General features: G+C 39.7%; 1 protein-coding gene and 1 pseudogene across 5 annotated transcripts in view; both read right to left on the reverse strand.

The window, feature by feature from the left end:
• The window catches only part of SLC44A1 (solute carrier family 44 member 1), a gene marked incomplete at its 3' end in the record, with an annotated part of 210,824 nt that overhangs the window by 136,482 nt on the left and 54,067 nt on the right, over nucleotides 1-20,275 (reverse strand). For all 4 annotated transcript variants that reach the window (XM_082842127.1, XM_082842128.1, XM_082842126.1 and 1 more), the window contains exon 3: nucleotides 12,213-12,355. In XM_082842127.1, coding sequence (XP_082698253.1) covers nucleotides 12,213-12,355 — 143 coding nt within the window. The remainder of the gene's footprint in view (nucleotides 1-12,212; nucleotides 12,356-20,275) is intronic.
• Nucleotides 14,301-15,799, reverse strand: LOC309964565 (Y-box-binding protein 1-like; annotated as a pseudogene). The gene has a single exon. The product of its transcript is annotated as a Y-box-binding protein 1-like (transcript).

Consider the following 20,275-nt stretch of genomic DNA (forward strand, 5'->3'; position numbering starts at 1 on the left):
ACTTTGGGGTACAGCAATGATTTCTTAGAAAACAAAAGGCATGAACCATTAAAAAGACACATTTTTGTGTGATGTTTTTAAAATTTATCTCATGGATAAATTAGACTTAATCAAAATTAAAAACTTTCATTTGTCAAAAGATACCATCAAGAAATTGAAAAGGAAAACCTCATATTAGAGAAATATTTACAGAACATGCCTGACAAAGGTCTTTTATCTAGTATACATAAAGAACTCATAATTTATTAAAACAAACAAACCAATTTATTTTAAAATGTGTAAATGACTTAAATACTTTGCAAAAGAAGATATATGGATGGTCAACTAGCACTTAAGATGCTCAACATCATAAGTCACTAGACATATGAAAATTAAAACCACAGTAAGATACCACTACACATGTACTAGAATAGTTAAGATTAAAAAGCCTGATAATATGAAATGTTAGTGAGGAGACGGAGCAGCTGTAACTCTCCTCCTTTCCTAGTGGGAATGTAAAACAGTTTGGTAATATCTTATAAAGTTAAACATAGCCTCACCATATGACTTGGCAATCTCAATCTTACGTATCTACCCAAGAGTAATGAAACAGACCTTCATACAACATCATATACACACATTTTCAAAGCAGTGTTATTCACAATAGAAAAATTGTTAAGCGTGGAAAACACACACACACACACACACACACACACACACATCCAAAAACTGGTGAAGAGATAAACAAAACGTTATATATCCACACAATGAAATACTACTCAGGAATTTAAAAGGAACAAACTACTGATATATTTAACAACATGGATGAATCTCACATTATTATGCTATGTGAAAAAAAGTGAGAAAATACTACACACTGTATGATTCCATGTATATATATGAAATTCTAGAAAAGGCAAAACTATACTGACAGAAAGCAGATCGGTGGTTATTTGCGGACAAGGATGGGGCATGGATTGACTGCAAATGAGCATGAGGTAATTTTCTGGGGGTAAAAGAAGTATGGATTATGACATGGATTATACACATGACTGTATAGTTACCAAAACTGTGCACTTAAAATGGATAAATTATTATACGTAAGTTATACCTCAATAAGACTATAAGATATTTTAAATTTCATCTTGAAAATGCATTTTACAAAATGCAAGTTAATCTAAAGAGTCGCAGTGGGTAGTAACAAATTTAACCTACTCAGAAAGAGGTCTGGACTTTGCCCTGGGCTTTGGGGAGTTAATCTCTAAGCTTTGTAGAAGTGTCTTTATTTGCCTGGGGATTTAGGTTAAGGCAGGTAGTCAACAATGTGAAGGCTGGAGGTGGGCCTCACCAGATAGGATTTAGGGTGGAAGTTGACCACTCTTAGAAAGATCAGCAATGTCATGTAGACCAGGAGTTGTATCAGCCTGACCAGAAGGGGCTGAGACTGAGTCAGCCACATGGGTAATGAATCATGCTTGCATAATGGAGCCCTATAACAATTCTGAATGCTGAAGCCTGGCTGAGCTTCCCAGGTGGCAATACTCCATGCATATTATCACACATCAATGCCAAGCAAGTCACATGCCCTGACTCCAGGGAGAGAGAACAACAGTACAGCTTCTCTTGTTAGCATCTCCTTACAACTGTTTGCTTTTCCTTGTAATAAACTGTAACTGTGAGTGTAACAGACTTCAGTAAGTTCTGTCAGGGCTTCTGGAAAATTATCGAAACTAAAGGTGGTCTTGTGGACCCCTGAACTTGCATTTGGTGTCAGAAGTGAGTGTGGTCATGTGTGGACTGTATACCCTCTAACTTCTCAGTTGCCCTCAACTCTCACATCCAGATAAACATATGTAGGTTGCAAATTGATGACTATAAAATTCATAGTTGAAGTGGTTCATAATAACCTAAAGTATATGACAAAGGTCATATCCATAAGCTTATGTACAATGACAAAATAACAAAGAACTTTTACAGCTGTCTGGTTAACCTGGAACCAACCCAAGTAGTAAGACTCTAGGTTGAGGATGTGCAATCAGTTGTTTAACTTAGACATGTCAAGTATATAACCTAGGCAGGTAACACAGAGAAACCAATCATCCCTCCCTTGTCTAGGTGTATGCCTATCATCTAATTCTGTTGAGTGGCTTTTTACTTCCTTATTTAGAATCTGCTCAACATTTTGACTTTCAAGTCCTGAATTTCCTATGGCATGCAGTTGGATCTCTTCTTTCAAATTGCTAGCAGTATTATCCAGAGTAAGTATTTTCCTAAAGGAAGAATTTCACTAGCAATACAGACGTTACTTTGTAAAAAGTGTTTTAAAAACTCAGGATAAAGAGGGTGTAATCATGAAATGACAAAAACTATTTTCCAAAGATGCCATCATAAATCTGCTTTCTGAAAGTTTATCATTTTTACAACTTTCACGAGAAAAAAATGAAAAATTAGGAAAAAATTGCATAAATAATACAGTAAGTTTCCATAGAACACCATAAATGTTACTGTTTCCAAATGCTGGTAAATTTGTGGGCAAATGAGTCCACAAATGCAAGTTCAAGTGAAGTATCTATCTAGGCTGCTCTTTTTTGTGTCAAGCCAAACTAGGACAGGTGGTAGGTTAATGTTGCAGTCAGAGAGTATTTGACAGGAGGGCACAGAGGAGAGTGCTTTCCCTCAAAGCAAAGGCAAACTCAACAAAGGCTCGAAGTATCTCCATTTGTTCAAACTTATCCCTAAGTGTGGGAATGAGCAGATATCTACTGGGCTGCTCTGAAGAATACCCGGGACACTCCATAAAACCCAGCACAACGGATAAATGTGCTACCTCTGTCCTCCTAAGTTTCTACAACTCCACAAGACAGAGCTGGGAGCTCCTTACTGTGTGCACCAGTTTTCATCAGGCTTTAGGTTGGCCTGCAGAACTCCAACCTGTAGACGATGTTCTTCAGCCAACAAGAACCAAGCTTAGCATTCTAATCGGAATCTCATCCTCACTATAGGTGGGCTCTTGGAGCTGCCTCTTGGGCCAAGAACCCACATGACCATCCATCATCAGCTCCCTCCTGCACCATCATCACTATGTGTGCCCTCCTTCCACAGATCTACTTTATTTGATTTTTCCCCTGCTAGAATGCAAGTTCTGCTCTGAACCCCCAACTCACCTAACTGGGGCTCTAAAAAAATCCTACTTTGAATGACTCTGTTCCTGAACCCCAAGTCATTGGCTGAGAGATTCTCTAACCCACATGGACAATCTAGAACTAAGAGGCAACCCTAAAGAAGGGGAAGTCAAAAACATTGAAACCTGAGAAGGATTTGACCCACTGTTGTTGAAGGAAAGGGACCATAAGCCACAGAATATACAGGCTACAGAATACATAGGTTACCTCTAGAAGCTGAGAATGACCCCTGGCTGATAGCCAGCAAGGAAATGGAAGTTCGTCCTACAGGCACATGGAACTGAACTCTGCCAACGGCCTGAATGAACTTGGAAGAAGGTTCATTCCCCAGAGCCTCTAGTAAGGAACACAGCCCTGCCAACCCTCTGATGTCAGCCTTGTGAAACCTGGGGCAGGGAACCAGCTGAGCTGTGCTGTGCACAGAATTCTGATTTACAAAACTTTGTTGTTTTAAGGCACTTAGTTTGTGGCAATTTGTTACAGAAGCAGTAGAACTGAACACAATAGTGCTCTCAGTGCTACCACCAAATTGCCTTGTTTTCCTGTCCCCACCTGCCTGCAGTTAGGAACCCAGGAAACTGGAGTCACCCAGCTTTCAATATACAACACTTTTCTAGGATGCCCCACACTGCACTGTCATAGTTTATCTGTGTATTTTGTCTTCCTCACTAGAACGCAAGCTCTTCAAGGACAGGGACTGTGAATTCCTTTTTTTTAACTCTAATTTTTTTTTCATTGCCCAAATAATATACACTGATGGTAGAAAACTTAGGAAAAAAAGAAGCATAAAAGAAAATTTAAATGACCCATAATTCAACAGTTAATCACACTGTTAATATTTTCATGTCATTCTATACTTTATTATGTACATGTATTTTTCTCATATATAAATAAAAATCACACTATATATACTGATTTATAACTTTATTTTCCCCTTAATAATGTTATGTGGATATTCCACGTCAATGGACATAATTCTATACCATCATTTTTACCGTTCCATAGTATTCAGACTGCGCCAGGTCCTCCTGTTATAACCACTCTGGTGCCCTTATATCTCGCCCTTCATAACACTTTTGACAGCTATAATAACATTTGTGATTATATGATGATATTACTAAGTTCTGTTTGCTCTACTAGATTGTAATTTCCATGAGATAAGAGTGTGCCTATTTTTCTCAGGAGTATAATCTCCAATGCCTAACCCAAAGAAGATGGCCAAGAAATATAATTCATGAATGAATGAATGAATGAACGCAAACCTCTCTTTTCAGCCATTTAGGTTGTTTCCTATTTTGTTATTCTTAATAGAGGTTTTTAGCACACAGTAGATTTTCAATAAATGTTTGCTGACGACTAAAATAATAAACAGAATTTTAAAGAATGGTGAAGGATAGTCATTCAGTAGGCAGTAATTTGATTTAAGTCATTGGGAGGAAGAGAAATAAGCCCTAGCGACGTAAACAGAAAGAACTGTACATAGCTGATAAAAGGATCCTCAAAGTGAATATCCTAGCAAATTGTATCTTTACTTTTCTAGTCTTTCTTTTTTTCAAACAGAGACAGGTATGCGTAGTCAACAAGATTTGATAACTCTTTAAAAAGTCTTCAAAACAGGTCTATGTTTTATATGATAACTAATTTTTTTTTTAAGTTCTTCCTAAAATATATGGTTATACGGCATAGTATAGGCCCAGAAAGCTTGGCAGTCTGGTCATGAGTAGTTTAAAATGTGAACACATTCTTCATATGGGTATAATATCACTACCAACCCCCTAAATAATAAATCAGACATCATAAAAGTTAATAAGCTTTATATAGTATTGTGTATCAATTATACTTCAATTAGAAAAAAGAGAAACCAGGGGGAAAAAGTTAACAAGGTAATTAGCAATCATGGGATAGACTGAACCAGACACTAAACCTACAGAATTCTGAGATTCAGTGGCCACTAAAGTCCCATTCTTTTTTTTTTTTTTAAATATTTTATTTATTTATTTGGCTATGCCAGGTCTTAGTTGCAGCATGCAGGATCTAGCTCCCTGACCAGTGATCGAACCGGGGCCCCTGCACTGCAAGTGTGGAGTCTTAACCACTGGACCACCAGGGAAGTCCCTGAAGTCCTATTCTGTATCCATGTAGAGATTATAAAAATAGACAGTTTCTTTAAAATAAGACTATTGCCTATTAAACAATCAATGATCTTACTAAGAAAGTAACATTGCCAGTTTTAAGCTACATGTTTTTCAATGAATATTTAACACATACAAATGGTAAAAATATACAAATGTGAAATGAGAAAAATGCATTTCATCATTAAAATTCATATTCTTTATCTTACAGAGAAAGAAACACACAAGATTGCCTCCAAATTATTCAAAGCCTTCAGAGATTGTATAGGTGCTTTGGTTCCTTACGAAGTTTCTTTAGTTATAACTTGATTGATTTATATAACCTGCCCTTTCTTCTTTGCATGTTCTACTAAGTTTCTTTCATCTTTAAATGTTGGAAGGGAGAGGCCCCAAAAGCGAAAAGGGTGAGAAAGTAGAATCACTGTGTAGCTTACCGGAGACAGTATAGCATATAATGCAAAGAGCACTATACTAAGCATGGAGAGTGGAGAGCTAGTCCTGGTATTACTGTCTTTGTCAAGTCACTGATGTTTCCTAGACCCCAGTTTCTTCACCTATAAAATGAAGGGGCTCGGGGCTTCCCTGGTGGCGCAGTGGTTGGGAGTCTGCCTGCCAATGCAGGGGACGCGGGTTCGTGCCCCGGTCCGGGAAGATCCCACATGCCGCGGAGCGGCTGGGCCCGTGGTCCATGGCCGCTGAGCCTGTGCGTCCGGAGCCTGTGCTCTGCAATGGGAGAAGCCACAACAGTGAGAGGCCCGCATACCGCAAAAAAAAATAATAATAAAAAAAAAATGAAGGGGCTCAGTGATCTCAAGGGCCCTTCCAGCACAAACATTCTAAGCTGTGGATTTCTGGGGAATGAGACAGTTAAAGAAAAGAAGTAAAACTCACACTAGATACCCTGCTAAATATTATGAAGGTAACTGAAAAAGGTCTCAAATAAAATGCCCCCTATGGATTTTACTCACACATACATGCCATCAACCTCCTCAGACCTCTGCTTCCTGTACATCTTGTTGACACTGATTCATCTGAAATCTGAGAGGCATTTTAGGGCCACAGAGCTTTTATCAGTGATTGGGACTTTAATGGCTTCCTTAGAGAAAAGCCAAAAAGATAAAGAAGAACATTAGATTTGAGCCAAAAAAAAAAGTACACACAAAACATTTGTGTATTAGAGGTACCTTCAGAACCTCTGCAGAAAGATCAATATTGATAAGTGAGATAAGCTGAGAAAACTTCTTAGAGCAACAGAGAAAGTGGACACTAAGCTGTATGTTAGGATTGTTTGCAGAATGGAGAACAGAGTTCTATTAATAATATAATGCCTATATCAAAATGATTAAAAGCAGTTCCCTACATACCCTCACCCGGCCTTATGATAGCCTATGTATACTAAGAGCCACTGCCACCTTGCCTTAGCCTCTCCCATCCCAAGCAACCAGAAAAGGGGACTATCCATGGAGGAAACACAGTACCTCCCCTCCTCCAATCGTCTTACCGGGGTCAACAGAGCTAGATGCTTTGCCCCCATATAGTTCTCATATACACTAATTCAGGTATCTTAGGACTAGAAGCATTTCTGCTTTATCCAAATTGATAAGGATAAAGCAGAGATTTGATGGATGATTTGATGATTTGCAAATCAAAACTATCATGATATCACCTCACACCAGCCAGGATGGCCATCATCAAAAAATCTACAAACAATAAATGCTGGAGAGGGTGTGGAGAAAAGATAACCTTCTACAGTGTTGGTGGGAATGTAAATTGGTACAGTCACTATGGAGAACAGTATGGAGGTTCCTTAAAAAACTAAAAATACGGGCTTCCCTGGTGGCGCAGTGGTTGGGAGTCCGCCTGCCGATGCAGGGGACACAAGTTCGTGCCCTGGTCTGGGAAGATCCCACATGCCGCGGAGCGGCTGGGCCCGTGAGCCATGGCCGCTGAGCCTGCGTGTCCGGAGACTGTGCTCTGCAATGGGAGAGGCCACAACAGTGAGAGGCCCGCGTACGGCAAAAAAAAAACCAAAAAAAAACTAAAAATAGAGTTGTCATATGATCCAGCAATCCCACTCCTGGGCATATATCTAGAGAAAAACATGGTTCGAAAGGATACATGCGCCCCAATGTTCATTGCTGTTTACAATAGCCGAGACATGGAAGCAACCTAAATGTCCATCAATAGATGAATGGATAAAGAAGATGTGGTATATATATACAATGGAATACTACTCAGCCATAAAAAGAATGAAATAATGCCATTTGCAGCAACATGGATGGACTTGGAGATTATCATACTAAGTGAAGTAAGTCAGACAGAGAAAGACAAATGTCATATGATATCACTTATATGCGGAATCTAAAAAAAAAAACGTATACAAATGAACTTATTTACAAAACAGAAACAGATTCACAGACGTAGAGAATGAACTTATGGTTACCAGGGGGGAAGGAAGGAGGGAGGGATAGATTAGGAGTTTGGGATTGACATGTACACACTGCTATATTTAAAAGATAACCAATAAGGACCTACTGTAAAAATAAATAAATAAATATAAATTTTAAATAAGATAAAAACAGATGGGGCTTCCTTTCTGGGAACAATTTCTATAATAATAATGATTCTCTGTCTAAAAATTGACACATACACTCTAAGACTAACTTTATTTTACTTTTTTGTTTTTTTAAAAATTTATTTATTTTTGGCTGTGTTGGGTCTTCATTGCTGCATGCTGGCTTTCTCTAGTTGCAGTGAGCGGGGCCTACTCTTCGTTGAGGTGTGCAGGCTTCTCATTGCAGTATCTTCTCTTGCTGTGGAGTATGGGCTCTAGGCACTTGTGCTTCAGTAGTTGTGGCACACGGGTTCAGTAGTTGTGGCTCGCGGGCTCTAGAGCACAGGCTCAGTAATTGTGGCGCACGGGCTTAGTTGCTCCCCGGCATGTGGGATCTTCCCGGACCAGGGCTCAAACCCATGTCCCCTGCATTGGCAGGCAGATTCTTAACCACTGTGCCACCAGGGAAGCCCTAAGACTAGCTTTATGGTTTTGAAAATGATAGGCAATCTAGAATGTGGCAGAAGAGATATGTTTTTGGAATTGCCAATCAGAGTTCAAAATATATTATTATTTTCACCATCCCAATCCCCACTACCAAATACCAAAAAAAATGGCTATAAGCCACACCCATGCTCTATAGTAACATTAATACCATAGCTCAGCTATAAATACAAGTCATTTTCTTCTCCGGGCCTTAGCTGGCACTCACAAATATTTGATGCAATGCTTTAAGGAGGTTACCTATTAGATAATCTTAAGGATCCCTTTCATCTCTGGCACTTTATGGTTCTAAGATACATGAGCTTTTCTACGTTGACCCAGCGTCAGAACTTTATTTATAGCATTGTTTCTAGGCAGAAAAGTTTTATACATCTCAAGCAACTGACTTAAAAATCAACTTTGGGAATATAATCCATTTGAAGTTGAGGCCTTCCAGTATCTCATAAAATATTGTCTGCCATGTTCCTATACATCTTTATTACTACAGTAAATATTATTTGGAGAAAAAGAACACATTATAATTAGAATAATTAAAAAAATAAACACAGACTTTTCTTTACTACTATAGAATTCTTACAGTCGTCTTGGTATCTTAAATTTTCTGGTTAGAACAGGTCAAAGACATTTCCCTTCCCATGACTCTCTTGACTTACCTCCTTCCTATTTTATTGCAATTCAATAAGCCCTTATGAAACAATTCTTGGTTTTTGAAATTTAGGAGTCATACAAAACATGGTGCTCCAGGGAGACAGAGCTGGGCAGTGTGGCACTGAGACTCTAAGATGCCCTAATTATCCCTACCTCCTATAATTCAGACCCCTCCCCTTAAGTTTGGGTGGGACCTGTGACTTGTTTCTAACCAGTAGAATATGGCAAAGGTGAGGGGATCTTACTTGCATAGTTACATTACATAAGACTGTAACTTCCATCTTGCTAGCAGACTCTCTGTATTGACTCCCTCTCCATTGGCTTTGAAGTAAGCTGCCATGTGGAGAGGCCCACGTAGCATGCAACGAAGGTGGCCTCTGGCTGACAGCCAGTAAAGAGCTAAGTCTCTCAGTCTAACAGTCCTCAAGGGGTATGTGCTGCCAACAACCACCTGAGCTTGGCAGGGGAACTTCCCCAGTAGAACGCCGGCTCTGACCAACACCTTGACTGCAGCCTTCTGAGAGACTCTGAAGCAGGAGTCCAGCTAAGGCAAATCCAGATTCCTGACCCACAGGAACTGTGACATAATAAATGCCACTAAGTTTATGGAAATATTGTTACCTAACAACTGATCATTAATACAAGCAGATAAGAAGCACAGCATAATTAGAGAACAACTTAAAGGAAATAGAAATCCAAGTATAAAGTTCTGGGATAAAGTTAGTTTTGAAATAGTCCATAGAGAGGGTATGAGACCCACATTTTTTCAAGAATTGGCAGAGAGGTAGAGGGACAGCGCAGAGGTAGAATAAACTGAATACCATGGACAATAGTATCATTACACTGAGAAACGTGGCTAAGACTGAAGAGGTACATTGGGTCTAGGTCACGGTAGGGCTAAGTGGGCTCATTTTCAATACTGTAGTTAATCACACAAAAGGAAAGGCTCTAGAGCAGGGAAATGACAGTAAAAAGTGCTTCAAAGAACTTAATCCTATCACAGTATAAAGGATGGAGAAGATTAGAGATAAGAAGACCAAGAATAGATATGCTGGCACAACAGTCTTCATGAGAGGCCAACAAACATTGGTGGGGGGGCGGGGGCGGCAGCGCTGGGCAGGGGGTTCACATTCATGAATAATCAAAGGAATGCAAATTAAAACTATAAAACACCACTTTGTGATTGATCAGATTAGTACAAAAACTAATAATACTAGCAAAGATAAAACAATCTCAGACACTTTGTTGGTGGGAATGTAAATGAAACAGACTGTATGGAAAGGCACTTAGTGATATGCATTAATAACCTTTAAATATTCAGATCCTTAGACTCAGTAATTCACTTTGAGAACATATTCAAAAAAAAAATTAAAAAATTAAAAAAATAAATTTTAACATATATACATGAGTTAAGGCATAGCTATACTTGTGACACTACCCTACAAGCTATCCATGAATGTGTCTCAACTGTGCTAAGCATTCAAGGAAAGGGAACCACTTTTTCAGAAAAATAAGCAGGCTTTCTTTGCAAGAGGCCAAAATGTACATAGAATAATCTGAGGATTTGAAATTAAAAACTGATCAAATGAACCTAATAAGCTTAAGGATGAAGTGACAGTTACACAAACTTTATGGTAAGAATATGCTTGGAGTTACCAGCAAGTTAAAAAGGGAGCCATAAGAAAGATCACGACCTCATCTCAGCAGTAGACCTGAGGAAGTAGAGCCCTTTTCTTCCTGTCTCCTCAGTTATCTAAATGGTAATATTTTATGTTTGGTACATGTCAACAGTATTAAAGAGTTACAAATATTTGACACTACCTTCAAAAATATATATATATGCAGAACTCTGTACTATTTTTGCAACTTCTCTATGAGTCTAAAATTATTTCGAAATAAGAAGTTTGGGTAGATTTGCTACAACAAATAACACAAAGCCTAAAATTTGTGTTAATTTCATGAAGCAATCAAAAAGAAGGACAAATGAAACAATTCTCCAAATTATGCTCTGAGAGTCCAATTTTCACTTCTTCTGTTAAGGGATGCAGGTACCTATCAAGAGAAAAGCCCATGGTCTGTCTTGGACATCCACTGCCCACCAGACTTTTGGGGAAGTCATTTCAATCTCTCTAAGCCTCTGCTACACCTACCCCACAGGTTGGTATTATATACTTTTTGACCATGGCATACTATACAAGTATTCATGATCATTATTTAGAATTATTTATTTGAACTGCATTATTCCTTCATTAAATGGAGGAATATCTCTAAGATATGATGAACTATTTGGATTTTTTTCAAGTCTTTGCATTTATCAAATGAATCTTCTACTTAATTAGGGGCTCAGATTTAACCAACAGATTTATCTAACAGTACATATAGTTATTATATCCCCCCAAATATAATAGAACTACAGTCTAAAAAATGTTTTTATCTGCTTTAGCCTTTTCCTATAAAGTTCATTAATTGGTTAACCTGTTACCTTAAAATTAATTCGGTTAATTCTGAAGACCTGTATTTATTTATTAGAGCTGTCTAATAAAGTTTGATGGGGCATAAATACACAGTTTGAACAAACATACTATCATACATAAAATGTTTGATGAAATATATTTACCCCATAGACATTAAAAATGAAAAAATAGCTCTTTTGAAGAAAAGAGGCGATTAAGTCAGGAGTTTCATGAAATCCAAACGCTGAACCTTGAGAACCCAAAAGAAATTTCAAAGTCTGACAAAGAAAATTTATCTCTTATAAAATTGGAAATCAATGTGTACTTATAAATGATGCAGCACAAAATGCTTTATTATAACTTTAATGTGTCAAAATCCATTATCCCTCCGCCTTCCATCAAGTACACTCTCAGGAAGAAAAATATTATATTATTTTCTGTGTTAAAACTTAGTGTACAGCCTAAAGGTGAGTCGGAAGACAGAGTACAAGAGTAACCCTCTCAAATCATGCATTTACTCATTAAAACCTCAAGGTAGCCCATTTTAACATGGCACCAAATTTTGTTTCCTGGAAAATGTATTTATAGACCAAAACTAGAAATGATTCAAGTGGACAGTTAAAAAGAAAATAAAAAAACATCATCAGGAAGCATATAAAAATAATATTCCGTAAGATATTATCTTTATAACAGTAAGAAAAGCAGGAGGCCCCCTCCCCTTCAAAGTTTCCAGTGTTCACCATTCAGCCAGTCTACTCACTTCCGGTGGGTGTGGTCCATGCCACTGTTTGGTATTGCTTCCAACTTTGCATTTTTCTGCCCACAGATATTTCCATAGCTGTCGTATCCTGACACTAGTCTTGCTGCTGCACCTGTTGCTACTGAAAAGCCACAAATAAATCCCTAGGGGAAAAAAAAACAGAAAAAAACATACAAATAAACCATTTCAATAGCAACAGTCACTACTTGATAAAATAATGAGCTGCTTTTGTCCCTTGAAGGGAACAAAGAGCTATCTTTCCTTTTGCAAACACTATTTCACTGTTTTCCTTGGATTTCACATAAGCGATATACAAAGCAGTCCACAGGGCAACACTATTTGCTACGATAACAAATCTCAAGCTTTTACATCATAAGGTTGTCTTTGCATTTTACAATAATAATAGCAGCTTCTCTGTATTGAACATCTGCTCAATGCCTGGATCTGTACCAGATGCTTCCCATACATTTTCTCTAATCCTGATGATGGGGAAACTGAGGCCCAGAGAGCATAAATAAGTTGCCCAAGGCCATAGAAGCTAGTAAAGATCAGAGCATAGACTCAGACCCAGCTTTCTTCATTCTTTAGTTTTATTTGGTTGTAAAAGAGTTCTGTTAAATGAACAACAGCAACAGATGAAAGATAAAAATTCAAAGAACAATAGGTATGTGGGTTTTGAATCACTATCACTTCAGTACACACAACACTTCTGTTCCCTTCCTGCAGTAAAGTTGTATACAAGCCAAAGAATTATACCATGAAGCACCACCACGCTCTGAATATTGGAGACTCGAGGAGAGTGAGGCACTGGGTCCGTGTGCCGCAAAGGTCACTTCATTTCATGGGAATATGCTTCGCCACAGTGCCAAAGGCAAATGGTACTTCCTTCAGAACTGCATCATGCTTGCTAAATTGAGGATGCACTGACCAAAGCAAAGCAATAAAACCCTACACTCAACTGCAGGCTACTGGGCATTAAGAACAGGAAATAAGGTGAGTCACTACTAATAAACTGACTGAATTGGGAGAACGGACGGGGGTTAAGAAATATTCTTGCAACACGGTCATTAAAAAGGCTGAGTTTTTTGTTATCTTTATTAAACTGACGAATGAAGATAGAGATTATCACTGTTTCACTCATCACAGCCAAGTATCATGAATGGTACTTACCTAAGCAGCCCTGCTAGAGCTCAGGTCTACACTGGTAAATACTGTACTCATATGCAATGCCTCTAAGGATTTCCCCCTTAAACCTACTTTCCTAAAAAGGCAAACAAACTCTTTTTTCTAAATAGCTCCTCTATGTTTATCATGCAGGTAAGGAAAATGAAGGGGGAAGCGTAGAGAGTGTAGGTCTACCTAGTGAAAACGTCTTGAAACTACGCTTTGTAAGAAAGTGGACTTGGAGCAGAGACTATGCCTGATTCGCTACCCTCTCACCCTCTGATCCTTTTGCCAAGTTATTTTACTTCCCTGTGCCTCAATCTACTCACCTGTAAAATGAAGATAATGAGTGTTGCTCTTAAGGCTGCTGTAAGGATTAAATGAAACAATCCAGTAAGGGGTTAAGAATCCTGTTTGGCACATAGTAAAAGCTCAATAAATGCTGGCTCTTACAGTCGCTAGAAATGAGAACATGTTGTAAGGGAAAGGCCAAGGGCTTTGGAGTCAGATAAACCTGCACTGATCAGTGGAATACTGATGAGTCCATTTTCTACTCAGGTGACCTTGGACAAACTTGCTTAATTCTCCATGCCTCACTTTACCCATCTCTAAGTTGGGGCTAAAACCACTTACCACTAAGGCTGCTGTGACAAATACCTAAGATAATAATGTAAAGTGTCTGTCTCAGTACATGTTAGTACCCTTCTGCCTCAAAGCACAGCTAACTGCTAGCACTGGAGTTAGGCATAGGCTGGTCAGTATTCACTCATTCACCCTCACCCTGGTTTCCCTCTCCCTCTCTCCTGACTCCTCCAAGGAGACTGCAGGGCAATTAGTCCCACCTCAGAACTTCAAGCCAATATTAAGACATGAGAAAAATATGTATACTCCCCAACATACATATACATGTGCAAATCAGCATGCCATTTTTTAAAAATTTAAGACCTTTAGTAACAGGTGCTTGCAGTTTGTTGACTTTTTTGAAAAAATCAACCTGTAAACTTTTATTACAAATTAAAAATGAGGTTCTTAAAAATCTCAACTTGACCAGATATGAAATAATTTAAAAACCTTTAAAGGGGTATTGAGAAAAACCAGGCTTTTTAAAAAAAAAAAAAACACGTTTGTCATTACCAAAAAGATACGTCTTTAGGTAAAAATAATAAAAACCTCATGCTGCATAGATAATGCAGATAGCTCTAGTTATCTGGTCAGCAGGCAAAAAGCAAGCACTTAAGGTCTTCAGCTCCAATCTTTTGTTCATTGCTTATTGCTGGAATTTCGTATTCATTTCTTCTTGTTGGATGACTAAACCGGATGATGGTAGAGATGGTAAACTGGCATTTACTCAGCCCCGCCCTGCTCAGCCTCGGGAGCAGACAAGCGGACGAATTCTCAGCTGGTGGATCATTGGCTGCTTTTGTCTCTTCGCCATCTTGTGGTTTAGGGTTTTCTGGGCGTCTGCGTCTGCAATTGAAGTTGCGGCGGTACCGACGTTGAGGTGGCTGCTGACCTTGGGTCTCATCTCCATGATTTTCCTTATCTTCTTCATTGCCGTCCTCTCCGGGCTGTCTCTAGCGAGGAGGGCCCCTGCGGAATCGTGGTCTATAACCCCTATACATATTCTGTCTCACTGGTCTACCTTGTTCTCCTGCGCCCTGGTTGTCAGCACCCTACATCACCTCTCCCTGCACAGGAGGGTTGGAATACTGTGGTCGACGCCCATAGGGTCTCCGCACGCAGTAAGGTGGGCACCTTCGCCTGCGGTAGGGCCGTCGCTATTGGGCCTGGCCTTCAGGAGCGCTCTCTGATCCCCCATCCTTTTCCCCGCTCTCACTGATTTGGTAATTCTGCTGGTAATTGCGGGGAGGACCCCTGCGACGTGGAGAGCATCTATAATGGTTATGGTCTGCTGCACATTGACTGCCTTGCGCTGGAACTCCACCAGGGCCTGTAACATTTGCTTTTCTCCTTCAACGACATCAAACTCCACAGTCTCTCCATCTCCTACGCTGCGAAGGTACTTCCTGGGGTTCTTTACGGCAGTCTGGTGTGCAAATACATCTTCCTTGGTGTCATTCCCGTTGATGAAGCCCTACCCGTTTCTTACAATGAACCATTTTACTGTTCCCAAAACCTTCGTTGCGATGACCTTGTCGTCTCCGCTGGCAGGCGCTGCTGATATGAGGCCACCTGTGCCGCCGCGCCCTGCGCCGCCGCTGCCCATCGTGCAGGGCATGGTTGGCAGCGCTGAGGGCGGCGGGCGGCTGCCGGGTCTCGGCCTCGCTGCTCCTGGTTGCGGCGACGGTGACTGGGGCCCCCTGCAGCAGCTGCGGCTCCTCCCAGGCTGTGATGGTAACTAGGTCGGCGGAAGCGGTGGCGCTGCTCGGGGCTCGCTGGGGTCCGCTCTCCCAGCATGCCATTTTAAGCATATCCTTGAACTTCAAATTAGGAAGCCCTACACTAAACAAAACTGGAGGTGGAGGTAAATATTGGAGGTTTCATGGCTAACTTTTCCAATACAGCTCTTTAACAAGAAGGATCACAGAGTAATAGAAAGGGAATCCAGAAAGTTCTGGATTCAAACCCTCATTCTACCACTTACTACCTGTATAACTTTGATCCAGTTACCTACTTAGATGTTTCCTCCTCATCTCTGACACAAAGTAATATCAACTGTTTCACAGCCTAATGATGAGGACTAAATGAGATAATGCATCTCTAACTTCTAGCTGGTCTGGTACATGGCAGGTGATCAATGTATGGTGCCTGTTAGTTAGAAAGTCAGACTAAAGAGGTTGACAACAGTAATTGGGGACAAACCAAAAACCCCTTCAGTTCTCTATTTTAGACAAGACTTTCTAAGGGGTCAGGGAAAGTGAGAACTAGTGTCAGTCATTTTGTTATGACACAGAAACATTCAGATCACAATTACAATCTTCTTTCACTACTAGTCTAAAATAGGAAAGCCCCTGCATAATTAAAAGGTTATGTTCTTCTTTCACTTTTTATACAAATATTCTTCTTATGTTTATAAGTACTTTGTGTTACAGATTGCCTTAAATGGTTTCTGATTTCCCTTTATGACTATTTTTAACAATACTGTGGGACATGTGGTTTTTGTGCATGTGTGTGTGTTTGTGTTGTTTTTTTAAAAAATCATAAGCCACCTCATATCCCTCTGGGATATAGGCAGAGTATAAATTATAAATGTTACATATATATTGGTAAAATGGGACACTGACATATTTTCACAGAGGCCATTTAAACTTCTTAGTAGCTTCCCAAAGCGTTAGGGTGGAGAGGGTAAAAAGCTGCAGCAGAGAAGGAAGGAGAATAGGAAGCTAATAAGATAGAAACCAAGACTGTTATTCCAGAGACTTCCCATATGGTATAAGTAGTGACAATGGAGAACCAGGCCAAATATAATTAAAAAGACAATCTCCTTTTTTAAAAAAATGTGAAATCCAAATGCAGGAAGCAATACAGTTTCAAATGAGAAAAAATCCAGTACATGAAATTAAAATAGGCTGAGAGAAATTTTACAGAACGCACTCAATAATTTAATGGCTCCGTGAGGCGGATGGGGGCCGTACTCAACAGAAGGAAATCACATTAACTAAGCAAATGATAAGGGGGACGAGGAAAGCTTTTATACACCTAGAGCAGGGAGCAATCACTAGAGAGAAAGTAAGTCTATTAGTAAGGAAGAGAATCCTGGCTAAAATCTTAAAATGACTAAGCTATTGAAGTGCTTTCAGAACTGCTATTTGAAGAGAGAGAGAAGAAGCAGACAAATCTAATAACAAACAGGAGGTGACTCAAATCAGATAAAGGGATGCAGGGATGGTAGATCACAGGCAAGATCTGGCAACTAATAAGTACCTACTGCCTACGTCAGAGAAAAGACAATTTGCTAATTAAAGAACTGTGCTCATTTCCCCTTCACATCACAGGGTTTATTAGTTCAACTTAAGTAAGAGTTTTGGCTTAGTTTCATTCACTGTCAGTCAAAAAAAGGGACATATTTTATTTCACAAGCTGTTTGAATTTCACACGTGGAGCATTTACCGTGCAACTGAGCCAGGCAGAGGCCTTAGTTTCTCTCTGAAGAAAAAAAAAAGTCAACAAAACATGCATGAGGGGTGGGGATGGGGTATGAATATGGCATTATGAAGCATACTTCAAGATAAAAAGATGGAGGAAAAAGACTCAGGCTTACAGCCTTCTCCCGGGGATTAATGAAAATATATCCAGGCTTTTTTCTCAAAGACTTCCTCTCTTATCTCAATCAACACTTGGAGTCAGTCTGCTAATAACTAATTTGTCAGACTTCAGAGTAACACTTGGCTTCTCTTCCTCCTGTTCTGAGAACCCTGAGACAAGGGGGCTATTAGGACCCAGCAGACGGGATAGAATTAGAATGCCTGATGCAGAACTAATACTTATGCAAGCAAATTTCAAAAACAAAGTTAAAAGCTTTGCCAATCTGCCAGATTTCTGGATTTCTTTAAAGTTTAATAGGATACATTACTCTAAGAAAGAGGAAAGAGGAAAAAAACAAGAATGGTTGGAAGTCTAGGAAATATCCACTCAATAGGCATTTATTGAGCACATAAAAACGCAAGATGCCATGCAAGGTACAAAGGGTTATAATACGTAAAGTTCACCCTGAAAGAACGGAAGTGTTCTCAAAAGAGAAAAATAATGGGGCGTGAGGGAGCAAAATCAGAGAGAGGTTCAGTTTCATGGGCAGCTCGAGCAATGAAAAAGAAAACACAGACAAAGAATATGTACTGAGAACTGAACCCAGCTCTTTTGCAAATACTCATGATCCCAGACAAGTCACTTTAAATTCTCTGAGCCTCAGTCTCCTTACCTGTCATTAAGAATGGACTAGATTAATCTCCAAAGCCCTTTCCACTTCCAAAATGTTATGATTCTAAGGGAAAGTACATAGAGAGTAAATTTTTTCAGGGTATACTTCCAGGGAGAAGTACAGGCCCTTTTGATCCACTATAATGACTGAGTGGGGAAGGGGCGGGAGGGGATGTAGATTAAAAGTAAATGGATTTAACTGAACTGTACATTTAAAAATAGTTAAAATAATAAATTTTAAGTTATGTATATTTTACCACAATGATAAAAAAAAAAGAAAAACCAAAAGATTTAACAGAAAGTAGGTAGCCATTTGGATCAGGTGACCTTAAAGTGATTTTTGGCATGCTGTTCTTCCTATTCTATCATCCTGCCAAAGCACAGCCCATCACACAGGTGACGAAACACTGCAGTGAGTCTTTGAGTCTTTCACTTTGTGCTGCATACTCCACAATGGTTAATGAGGTAGAAACACTATGCTCTAAGAACTAGAATACGGCTATAAAATAAAAAAGGTCCTTGAAAGCAGTCTGCAGGGACGACCTATGCAGACCTATAATGGCTCCTAAATCCAGCTCTAGTCCAGATCATTCTCCAAAATTCCAGCTCTGTATTTTCAACTGCTTATCCCTACCCACACACTGTACATGTCCACAACTCACCTCCCTCCACATTTCCCCAAACCACTTCCCCTTCCTGCATATGCCGTATCTCCGTTAGCAGCACCGTTCCTGACTAGACTGCACAGCTAGGATATGGAGTGAGAGGACTCTAGCGTCCTAACTCTGCACTAGAGGAAGCAGGAATGCTAAACTCTTTGCTCAGAGTCTGAAATATTGACTAGACCACATTTAACTGGCAGGTGAGGTTACTGTGTCCTACAGGTCCATGTTCTTAACAGCAACTTCTTTCGTTGTTCCCAATTCCGGGCAACAAAGAAGGGACTGACTATCTCTTGAGGCCTTGCCTTCTAACTCTTCTACCCTGGGTTCAATGCTGCCGCCACTGTGTAATCTTAGACAAGTTATTCAACATACCACTGTGCCTCCTTATCTGTAAAGTGGGAATGATGATAACAGTAGTATCTACTTCACTGAGCAGTTGTGAAAATTAAATCTGTATTGAGTGCAGAGAACAGTACCTAGTCCATAAGTAAGCAGCAATAATGATCAGGGGTAAGTTGTAGGAGGTATCTGTGTCTTCTATTTTCCAAAGTACGTACTCCTGTTAGGACCATCCAGACTCCTCTTTTTCCTGACTTTTGAGGTAAGATGATCTGGGCAGATTGGGTCCAGGTGGATCTCTTTCCTTTCCTCTTCTCACATCTACCTCTACTTGGGACAGAATGAAGTCAGACTATCCAAGGTGGGAAGAACCTTGAGTCCATGTGGGCCAAGCTTCATTCCACAGGTCATGTTTACCAAGGAATTCTTTACTGGGCATAATCAAGTGACTGCTTGGCTACTAACAAAGTAGTGCTTTGTTTATCCATCCCACTCTTATTCCTTCATGTGCACAGAAACTGTGGTTTGGAACCTACAAGGAGCTGGAGTAGGATCTGAGCTGAAAAAGCTTACGCAGAACCCATAACACAAGAATCTCTTAGTCATCCTTTATCTGTTTCCCACTTGCCCGCAACACTGGTGACACCAAATATTATTGATCCCGCTCCTTCACTCTCTCTCCTCTCCTTTACTATTTCCTTATTTCAGGTTTTTCACCTCTTATCTAGACTCATCTGAACTGTTGCATCAGCCTCTGAACTGGTGGCCTGAAATCTCTTCCCTCTTTACAATGACTTTACATTTATTTTGGCTACCAGGGCCATGTTTCTAAACCCAGCCATATAATTTCTTGCTTAAAACTCTTCAGTAGTTTATCAGTGCCTACAACGGTGGGTCTCAACACTGGCTGAACATTAGAACCATAGAGATTAAATCAGATTCACTGGGGTGGGGCCCAGGAACGAGTATTTTTATTCTAATACCAGCTAATTCCAATATGCAGTTAGTGTTAAGAAC

Source organism: Leucopleurus acutus, assembly GCF_964270905.1.
Source record: "Leucopleurus acutus genome assembly, chromosome: 7".
Classification (NCBI taxonomy): domain Eukaryota; kingdom Metazoa; phylum Chordata; class Mammalia; order Artiodactyla; family Delphinidae; genus Leucopleurus; species Leucopleurus acutus.